Source organism: Hemitrygon akajei, unplaced genomic scaffold, assembly GCF_048418815.1.
Source record: "Hemitrygon akajei unplaced genomic scaffold, sHemAka1.3 Scf000050, whole genome shotgun sequence".
Lineage (NCBI taxonomy): Eukaryota > Metazoa > Chordata > Chondrichthyes > Myliobatiformes > Dasyatidae > Hemitrygon > Hemitrygon akajei.
Genome location: NW_027331936.1, coordinates 3,086,259 through 3,096,753, shown reverse-complemented (window position 1 = coordinate 3,096,753; position 10,495 = coordinate 3,086,259). Strand labels below are relative to the sequence as shown.

Here is a 10,495-nt window from a genome sequence, read left to right as displayed (position 1 = left end):
CCTTTACCTCCTCTCCCAGTTTTATGCTTGCCCTGGTCCTTCACACCCCCTTACCTGCTTAAGATTCAGCCCATTAGCAACAGTCAGCAATTCATTCTTTTTGGCTTTTTCTGATGCCTCAGGGGTTGGCACTTCCAGAAATTTATAAATGTCCATTGCTGCTGATTTCCACACACAAATAAATCAAAAGGGATTTCCCCAATCAAATCGATAATTCATCGATCAATAGCCCCCAAATTTGTTCATATCCCAGACGCACGCCCCAAATTTTTTACGAACCATAATGCTTTAGAAACAAACCAGCGGCAATAGACTACACCTGGAGTCTGGTTTTGATGTTAAATCTATCTTTATTAGAATCTACTTGTAATATTGCAACTTAAACAAGATAAACAGAAGTTAACAGTGTTAAGTTTATAAATGTGTGTAAATGTAACTCCCAAACTATTGAGCTCGGGGGAAACAAGGCTTGGAGTCTTGAGATGGTAAAGTATGAAAGTTCAGTTCAACTACAGAATAGGTGATGAGAGAGAGATTTGTAATCCAGGGTAAATGGCGAGAGCATGCAAATATGTAGAATTCCACAGGTTCTACGGTGGTAAAACGAGAGAACAGTCGCTGTAGATTTTATCCATCATTGTTCCAAATCCACATACAAATTCTCACCGAAAGTGACTTGTCATAAGGTGTATCGTCTTCAAGTGAACTACCACACCACAACCAGGCAAGGGTTAACACATAAGGGGTCTCCACAGGATACACCAAATCAGATCCACTCCTATGGATCAAACAAGGTGACAACCACACATTCGATGTACGGTGAATCGATAATTAACCCACCCTTGTGGGCAAAGGAAAGTTCCAAACAGTGACCCTTGGCCACTAGTTCCCTGGTTTCAATCCTTCCATTTTTCCTCCTTCATCTCCGTCTGACTCTGAGTGTCTGTGTCCTCGGTTAAAACTAAACAAGCTGCGAGCGATGTAAACAAGCTGCAAGTCAGACTGATTCACCTTCTTAATCTCTCTCTCTTAAAATGACAGTCCACAGCAAACGAAACCCAGGGATTCATAACAACGGCCAGTCCCCACTGTGAACTGACTCATATGCCAGTAGTTGTGATGACTGAGTGAATCCTATCCCACAGTCTTAAGCAGGTGAATGGCTTCTCCCCAGTGTGAACTCGCTGATGATTCTGTAGGTTGGATGACTGAGTGAATCCCTTCCCACAGACTGAGCAGGTGAATGGCCTCTCCCCAGTGTGAACTCGCTGATGTCTCTGTAGGTGGGATGACAGTATGAATCCCTTCCCACAGACTGAGCAGGTGAATGGCTTCTCCCCAGTGTGAACTAGCTGATGTACCAGTAGGTTGGATGACTGAGTGAAGCCCTTCCCACAATCTGAGCAGGTGAATGGCCTCTCCCCAGTGTGAACTCGCTGATGTACCAGTAGGCTGGATGACTGAGTGAATCCCTTCCCACATTCTGAGCAGGTGAATGGCTTCTCCCCAGTGTGAACTCGCTGATGACTCTGTAGGTGGGATGACAGTATGAATCCCTTCCCACATTCTGAGCATGTGAATGGCTTCTCCCCAGTGTGAACTCGCAGATGTACCAGTAGGTTGGATGACTGAGTGAAGCCCTTCCCACAGTCTGGGCAGGTGAATGGCCTCTCCCCAGTGTGAACTCGCTGATGTACCAGTAGGTTGGATGACCGGGTGAATCCCTTCCCACAGACTGAGCAGGTGAATGGCTTCTCCCCAGTGTGAACTCGCTGATGAATCTGTAGGTTGGATGACTGAGTGAATCCCTTCCCACAGACTGAGCAGGTGAATGGCCTCTCCCCAGTGTGAACTCGCTGATGTTCCAGTAGGGTGGATGACTGAGTGAATCCCTTCCCGTAGACTGTGCAGGTGAATGGCTGCCCCCTGGTGTGAACACGTTGTTGTGCCATTAGGTCAGATGACCGAGAGAATCGCTTCCCCGAAATTCAGCAGATGACCAGCCTCTGCCCAGTGTAGTGTGATCTGACTGGTGTGTCCACAGGTGGGAAGACAGACTGAATCCTTTCTCACACACAGAACAGATGAATGGCCTTGCCCAGTGTGATCTTGCTGATGTACCTTCAGTTGAAATGACCGAGTGAATCCATTCCCACTGTCTGAGCAGGTGAACGGCCTTTCTCCTGTGTAAAATGCCGGGCTTGCTAGTTGTTCAAATGACCAAGTGAATCCCTCCCCACAGTCTGAGCAGGAAGGATGGCAATTGAATCCCTCGCTCCACTTCTTAAATATCCAGACAGAGACATCAAAACTGGCGTGCCGTGTTTGAGATTCCTGGAGACGAATTCCTTCTCATTTTTAACCTGTAAAAGATTTACAAAATCCATCAATGGATGTAGGACAACATTTCAGATGAGATTACTTGAGTTGCCAAGGTTTGATTTGGTATCGCACTGTTACAGTGAAGTTAAACCCAAGTTGGAAGAGAAATCATCTCCTGACTGGGCAGAGTGCTGGTATCTGGAATGACCATCAATCCCCATATGTGTTTCAAGTTCCAACTCCTTAAAGTGCAGGGTTACAAGCTGCAGCTGGATGCATTTCTTGTAAGTGAGGGCATCAGGGACACTACAGGTCTCCCCATCTTCCCTCCAATACCCCCTCTAATTTGTAATAACCAGTGTGTACATAAGTCTTGCACTGTGCATTTTTTTTACCCAGTGACAAGATGTGCACAGTGATTTTTTTATAGAGAGGTATTCATTTTCACAGTGAGCAAATCACTGTCAACAGGAACTTTGATCTCCTCTGGGTTCGATCCAGTTCATCTGCACACTCACACAACCTATGTAGCTGGCCTGTAATGAGTAATGAAGGATTTTCTCACCAAGGTTTTTGCATATTGTCCATATGTGGTTTACTTGCTAAGTTACGCTTTAAAAAGTCAGATTTCCAAATATCACTTCACTTCTTCCCACTTGCAAATTCTCCAGCAACTTTTGCAACACCAGAATACACACAAGTATCACCAGTTTCTATATTCCCCTGAAGCCTCCCCCAATGACTGACAGTGGTGAACTCAGTGATGGCAATTCCAATGAATATGAAGGGAAGGGCAGTAGTCTGTCTCACTGGAGTCTGGCACATGTGTAATGTGAAAGCTATTTGCTGCCCAGGGCAAAGGTGTTTGATATCATTATGTACTCAGAGAGAATGGGTCAAAACATGCTCTCACGGGTAGAAAAGTCCAGAACAAGAGGAGGTAGAACAAGCAACAAACACAAAATGCTGGAGGAACTCAGCAGGCCAGGCAGCATCTATGGAAAAGAGTACTAATGCTGAATTTCGCCGGCATTTTGTGAGTGTGTTGCTTGGATTTCCAGCATCTTAAGATTTTCTCTTATTAGTGATTGGAGGTAGAACAAAGGTGATTTTCTCAACTGGTGATGTAAAAGATTTTGTTCCCTTTCTCTCAGTTCCTAATCCTTGCCTTTATTATAGCCGGAGCTCAGCTCTGTCTGAAAGATCCATCGGTTCCCATTCACTCTGCAGCCGGAAGCTCCCCAGGGCCCGTGTACGGATCGTGGTGCTGAGAGACAGGGACGAGAGCAGGACTGTCCCGGGATTGTTGGCCACGGTGTCCGGATTTCACAGGAATTGTTGTGAATTCAGTGTTTAAGATAAAAACACGGAGAATCGTTCTTACCAGCACCCGACATTTTCAAGGCCTTCTGTGTACTGCGCGCATGCGTGATACTTGGGGACGTCCTCAGCCTGACGCCGGCGCATTTCATCGGCACTTCAGCACCAGCAAAATTCTTAACGCATGGCCCTATGGGTAATCACGGTGCCATTAACCATTTCCGCAAGCACCGGTTCAATGTCCATACCTCATTCTTTTCGTGTGTATAGAAAAAAATTTGCAGCCGTTTTAACGCAGAAAGCGGCTCCCATAAGCAATATACTCAATATCAACGTGTATCTAATGCCAAAGTAAAATGCAGATATAAAACACAGGAGATTCTGCAGTTGCTGGAAATACAGACACACACACACAAAACGCTGGAGGAACTCTGCAATTCAGAGAGCAACTAAGAAGCAGTGTATACAGGCTAGGCATGCAGAAGGGGCTCGGCCTAAACATTGTCTTTTTATTCCTCTCCACATTTGCTGCGTGAAATTAACCACCTTTTTTTCGGTCAACCAGTTTACAAATGTTTCTGACCTTTCTTTTGTAGCCACATCCTGCTGGTCTGATTCCTCCTCCTCCTGGTAAACTCTGGACCCCATCTCTCTCTGGAGCCCCAAAGCCCTGACTCAGGCTGGCAACACTTTGGTTTCTGATTCTGCACCATCGAAGTTTCACTCGCTGGTCTGCTGTCAGACTTTAGAGTTGCATTGTGTTACGAGACCGCAGGTTCGCTTACTGTGAGTGTCGCTTTAAGTGCCTGAGTGAGGCGGGGCTGTCACGTCAAAAACAAGGGGGGGGGGGGGGGGGAGAGGAGGAGGAGGAGGAGGAGGAGGAGGAGGAGGAGGAGGAGGAGGAGGAGGAGGAGGAGGAGGAGGAGGAGGAGGAGGAGAGAGAGAGAGAGAGAGAGAGAGAGAGAGAGAGAGAGAGAGAGAGAGAGAGAGAGAGAGAGAGAGAGAGAACGACAAAACCACAGTGAGCTCATCGTCTTATTCACCCTGCAGAACATCATGCAGGTGTATAAGATGATGAGAGGCATTGGTCGTGTGGATTGCCAGAGGCTTTTTCCCAGGGCTGAAACGGCTAACACGAGGGGGAATAGGTTTAAGCTGCTTGGAAGTAGGTACAGAGGAGATGTCAGAGCTAACTTTTTTAAGCAAAGAGTGGTGTGTGTGTGGAATGAATTGCCAGCGACGTTGGTAGAGGCGGATACAGTAGGGTCTTTTGAGAGACTCTCAGATAGGTACATGGAGCTTAGGAAAATAGGTGGCTATGTGGTAGAGTAATTCTAAGCAGCTTCTAGAGTAAGATACATGGGCCGCACAGCAAAGTGGGACAAAGCATCTGTAATGTGTTGTGCATTTATATGTTTCCATGAAATTCACAGGAAATCTCCTATCCCACGGAGTGGTGACTAGTTGCAACCTGTCATCTCCGGGAGAGTGAGAGGGGAATGGCAGGGATAGATTTTGATATACGGATATGGAACAGAAACATGGGCAGGAACCAGATGGGCTGAGTGGCCTTTCTAGTGTACATTGTGAGTGTGGTAGAGACAGTAAGTACCTGAGACACGGGATTTGATACAGAACTGATTTATCGTTCACAGATCCACAATATTAAATGCCAGTCTAGTTTAAGACTAACATCAGCAGAACAGACTCCTCCAAGGCTCAGTGACCAGGGTTCAGTCCTGGGTGCGATCAGCAGCCGCAAGAACTGCAGAATCTCCCTCATTGTCTACTTTGTTCAACTGTAACACTGACACCTCCGATCTGCCCTTATCCCTCTCAAATTGCAGATAAAAACTTATCATATTATGATAACTACTTCCTAATGGCTCTTTTACTTCAAGATCGCTTATCAAATCCTGTTCATTACGTAACACTAAATCCAGAATAGTATTCATGTTAAGAATGTTATGAATGGTCCTACCATGGCTAACCTTAACGCCTTGTTAAAATCCATTCATATCAGATCAATTATCACCCACTTTATTTCCAGAAGGCACCGCAACAAACACGTTCTCCCATCTGTTTCTCTCTTCCATTGGCTCCACCTTAGCTCAGGCGAGTGTAAAGATGTGAATTATCCTCATCCTCCGGGGGCAATCTGGAAATGGTTGCGCAACTCCTTCATCCACATCACTATCCTTTGCCTTCTGCAAGTTAACACATGGTCCTTCTACGGGGCGTATCCTGAAACTGCTTTTCCTGCCGATTTATCTGGGTTCTCACTGGGCACAAATCAGACAATTCTTGCAATAATGTGCACCTCCACGGAGTTTTGGGCACCAACACAGATTCTTCAACTGTTCCATAGATCTATCTGATCCTTGATGCCCACAAATTGCTCGGTGCAAGTCCATCATCTGGTTTCTTTCACAAGTCTGCACCTCAAATTTACTGCTATCAAGTGTAATCCAAATCCGTGCCTGTATCCATCGATATTTCCCATAATCTTCAGATTCCTCTCCTGTTTGTACCTTTGACAAGTCCTGATCCTGTTGCTGTGTGATGAGTAAGTCTATATGAGTACAGTCTGCAGTTTTTTTCTGTCATTCCTACCTCTATATCTAGATTCCATTTCACCACCCAACTTGATTGCAGTTATGACTAACTCAGTAGCCCTCCTGCTCCCTTCCGGGTATGTCTTTAAGTGAGCCTCCACCTTCTTAATCCATCAGTGTTTTCTCTTGCCTTCTCAAATCTTTACTTCAACAAGGAAGCTGATGACAAAGGTTTGCCATCTGTTAGGATATAACCTCTAGATTCCCATAACGGTAAATATTCAGTCAAAGCACATGAACATCCAGTGAATGAATGGAGATGGGTCATGTACAGTCATCCGAGTTTAGTCTCATTCGGTATCTTGTTCAGCACAGGAGTAGAGAGTCACAGGGCTTGTTCCTGTTCTCTTCTGTTCCATGATCCTAACATGTCCAGCTGATGTGTTCGCATTGTAATGTCAATCCATTCACAATCTGCTGTCCATTCACCCCCATTCACCTCGGTCTTCTGCACTAACGTGTGTAACATAGGACACGGTGTCTTGCATCACCGGAACAAGCTCTCCCGCCGCCCATGTCCCTGACGAGCGGGACGTTCCCGGATGTGCAGTGACGCAGCAGTGTCGGCAATTTCTCAGAGTTCATCAGTCAACCGCCTGCTGCAATGTGGAACTTTAGAGGATTCCAAATGTCAAACCTAAGCTTCCCTCGCAATCCTACTCACAAACTCTCTCAGTGCTGCACAGAACAACGCAGTTACTGTTACGAATTATAACGGTTTAGAAGCGAATCAGCAGCAATAGATTATGCACTGAGTCTCAGTAATGACCGCAGCTCCGTAACACTTCCCATCAAAAAGGAAAATTTTGATCTAAAATCTTTAGCTACAAATTACAGGTTGAGATACAGTACATGTATTTTAATCACATATAGCATACTACAAATTAATACAATACATAGCCGAAGCGTATACAAATATCATCATAAAAACATCGCGAGCTTCACATCTGGAAAGACAATCTGCAATTATATTATCTTCGCCTTTAATGTGAGTTATCATATCATATTCCTCCAGAATCAAACTTTGCTGTTGAATTAGAGTTTGATTTGCCTTCTTAACCATTTTCCTTAACCAGTGGCACAGCGAAATTCACTCTTAGCTTAGTTAACTGTAAGATTGGCCTTCGAGAGCCTTTCAAACAACGTTTCCACTGCAGAGGTATGTGTTTCCCATATGTCACATCCTGTATCTAAATAATCAATATAGGCATCTGTGTGTTTTCACCCTCGAATTACAGAATGAATCATTCTCTGGAATGTTCCTGGTGCATTGTTCATTCCAAATGGCAAAACATTGTATGTATACAACGCAGATTGTGTTACAAATGCCGAAATTTTTCTACCTCTATCCGTTAATGGAGCACACGAGTACCCTTTTAACAGATGAATCTTTGTCAGAAACTAAGCTTTTCAAACCTTGTCTATGCAATCATCCACTCCGGGGATAGGATAAGCATCTGTTTTTGTTACTGTGTTCACCTTTCTATAGTCAGTGCAAAACCTAACACTACCATCTGGTTTAGGCTCAATACCACAAAGGCGAACTCCAATCTGAGTTAGAAGGCCTAATAATACCATTGCTCAGCATTACTCAATTTCTTGTTCAGCAAGTTTACAATTTTCCATGTCATGCAATAAGGATGTCAGATAAGAGAGAGAGAGAGAGAGAGAGAGAGAGAGAGAGAGAGACGGATAATTTAGTATTATGGCTTCTTCACTGATTATTTACCTATTGCTGCAAGGACATTTCTTTGCTCGTTAACATACTTGCTGAGACAGCAGGGAGTGGCCCAGTTTGATGGACATGTACATGTTGAGTGATAGATGGCTGATACCCCGTCAGGGGAGATAAAAGACGGGTCTGCTGAGACACTGAAAGAGTGTTGTGCACCCACAGGAAGGTGGGGGCTTGGAGGATCGGTTCAGGGGGATGGGTCCGGAGCACGGTGGATGAAGGCAGACCAGTGGGAACCCGTGTGTGTGTCCACCCTCGCCCGGGTGACGAGTCCATCACTGAAAAACGGTATAGCCTGGGACGGAAGGGTCATAACCGGTGACCCCAACGGTACAATGGAACAAGAAGACGGCGGAAGGTTTGCCTGCTGCAGCTGCTCATCACTTGCGCGCTCTCTTTCCAACAACACAACAACAACTATATCAACCCAAACTGAACTGAGCTGCTCTGCATATTCTTAAAACTATTCATTTACCCCTAGACTTTGATAGAGCTTGGTTTTGATTCTTATTTCTACACTTCTGTATTTATCATTGCTAACCTGTTTTATATGTATATTCGCATTTTTGACACTATCTTAGTTAGTCTACTAATAAACACTTTTAGTTACAGTACCACCAGACTCCAACGTGTCATTCCATTTCTGCTGGTTTGGTAACTCCTGAAAGCTGAATCTAACTCTTCCCTCCTGCATAGCGCTTCGTTTATTTCGATGTCTCTCTCTTAAAGGCTCATAAATGTGCCTAATATTTCTCTTCTCACCACCGCCCTTGGCAGGGCATTCCACAGGCTCACTACTCTCCATCTCCAAAGACATACCTCAGACATCTCGCTTGCACATTCTTCCAATCACCTTAACATTACCCCGCTCCCTTTAATGTAACACCCCAAATCAGGACTGCTGCAGCCAATTGATTTTAGAAGTCACATATATATTAAAATGGATATCTATTTTTGGAGACCTGTGTGCAGTCAATATGTTTCAGTTGATTGTAACAAAAATGCATCTGTATCTGGAATGTCCAGCTGTTGGCCAGCCAGTATCCTGGCAATAACTACATCATGAAAACTCCAAGCAACTCCGCTAAAAGTTTATTGGAAAGTACAGGTCAGGAGATGATACAAGTACATTTCCAAAGCAGATGGCCAAAAATTTCATCGTGCCATTGAACCATCTTCCAAGTGACTTCAGAGTCTCCCACATGCTATCTAAAAAACTCAAGCTGGAATTCCACGCCAGTTCTATTCAACACTGGCTCTCTCTTAGCCACTGTCCCATCAAGCAGCGACTGGTGAAGAACAAGCGCAGCACTTGTGTGCACAGCGCCTCCCATCTCAGCCACTGAAGCTTGTAAATCCTTCAGTGCTGTCAGAGCTTTCTTGGTGGCCTCCTTCACTAGTCCACTTTTTCACAATCGCTGAATTTTTGAGCATGGCCTGCTCCAGGCAATTATACAGCTGTGCCACAATCTTTCCATTTCTTGATGATTGACTTATCTGTACTCCAAGGGACGTTCAGTGCCTTGGGACTGCGGGGAGAGTGTGGGACATTGTGATTAGTGTAAGGACTGACACAGGACTGTTGGGAGAGAGTGGGACAGCGTAATTAGCTCAGAGATTGACACAGGACTGTCAAGAGAGAGTGGGAGAGTGGGATTAGTTTGGGGACTGACACACGACTGTGGGGAGAGAGTGGGAGAGTGGGATTAGTTTGGGGACTGACACACGACTGTGGGGAGAGAGTGGGACAGTGGGATTAGTTTGGGGACTGACACAGGACTGTGGGGAGGGAGTGGGACAGTATGATTAATTCAGGGACAGACACAGGACTGTGGGGAGAGAGTTGGACAGTGTGATTAATTCAGGGACTGACACAGGACTGTGGGGAGAGAGTCGGACAGTGTGATTTGTTCAGAGACTGACAAAAGACTGTTGGAAGAGACTGTGACAGTGTGTTTAGTTTAGGGTCTGACACGGACAGAGCAAATGAGCAGGGCAGTGTGATTAGTTTGGGGACTGATGTGGGGTTGTAGGGAGAGCACGAGGCAACAAAATTAGTTTGGGGACCGACGGACTGTGAGGATATGACAGGACAGAGGAATAACTTCGGCAACTAAAAGAGGGCTGTGCGATCAGAGTGTGTTCTCCGTTTGCGAAGGGAGACTGCTGGAACAGAGTGAATCACAGTAATATATAAATATTACTTTTATTTTGTATATGGCTTGGGCTTGTGTTATTCCATAAATCTTTAAAGAAATCTACTGAGTGAAATTGAGACCATACAGTGACTCCCCACTCTCCATCGAGGAGCTCCCCCTCACAGCCCAACGCCACGTTACCGCGCTTTCACCCCTCTGACATTAGGACCACAGAACCCCCGAGCCAAAGAGTACAGCCAACCCCAGCAGTGTCGGGGATCCCCCCCCCCCACCACCCTACCGCACCACCAGCGATTGCTCCATGGATCAGTCTAATCTTCTCTCCATTCCCACGGGCCATAAGA

At 45.5% G+C, this 10,495-nt stretch overlaps 1 protein-coding gene across 3 annotated transcripts; it reads right to left on the bottom strand.

Annotated features, from left to right (window-relative positions):
• Positions 1–330: 330 nt before the first annotated feature.
• On the bottom strand, positions 331–4,431 carry LOC140721137 (uncharacterized). Of its 3 annotated transcripts, XM_073036014.1 has the most exons (3): positions 4,226–4,431; positions 3,707–3,832; positions 331–2,363 (listed from the first exon to the last, which is right to left on the bottom strand). In XM_073036014.1, the coding sequence occupies exon 3, from the start codon at positions 1,950–1,952 to the stop codon at positions 1,101–1,103; it is 852 nt and encodes a 283-aa protein (XP_072892115.1). In that variant the 5' UTR covers positions 1,953–2,363; positions 3,707–3,832; positions 4,226–4,431; the 3' UTR covers positions 331–1,100. The 3 variants fall into 3 exon arrangements, with proteins under 3 accessions (XP_072892115.1, XP_072892117.1, XP_072892116.1); XM_073036016.1 differs by lacking the exon at positions 3,707–3,832 and having other exon boundaries at positions 4,226–4,429; XM_073036015.1 differs by lacking the exon at positions 4,226–4,431 and having other exon boundaries at positions 3,707–4,162.
• Between the last annotated feature and the right edge of the window lie 6,064 nt (positions 4,432–10,495).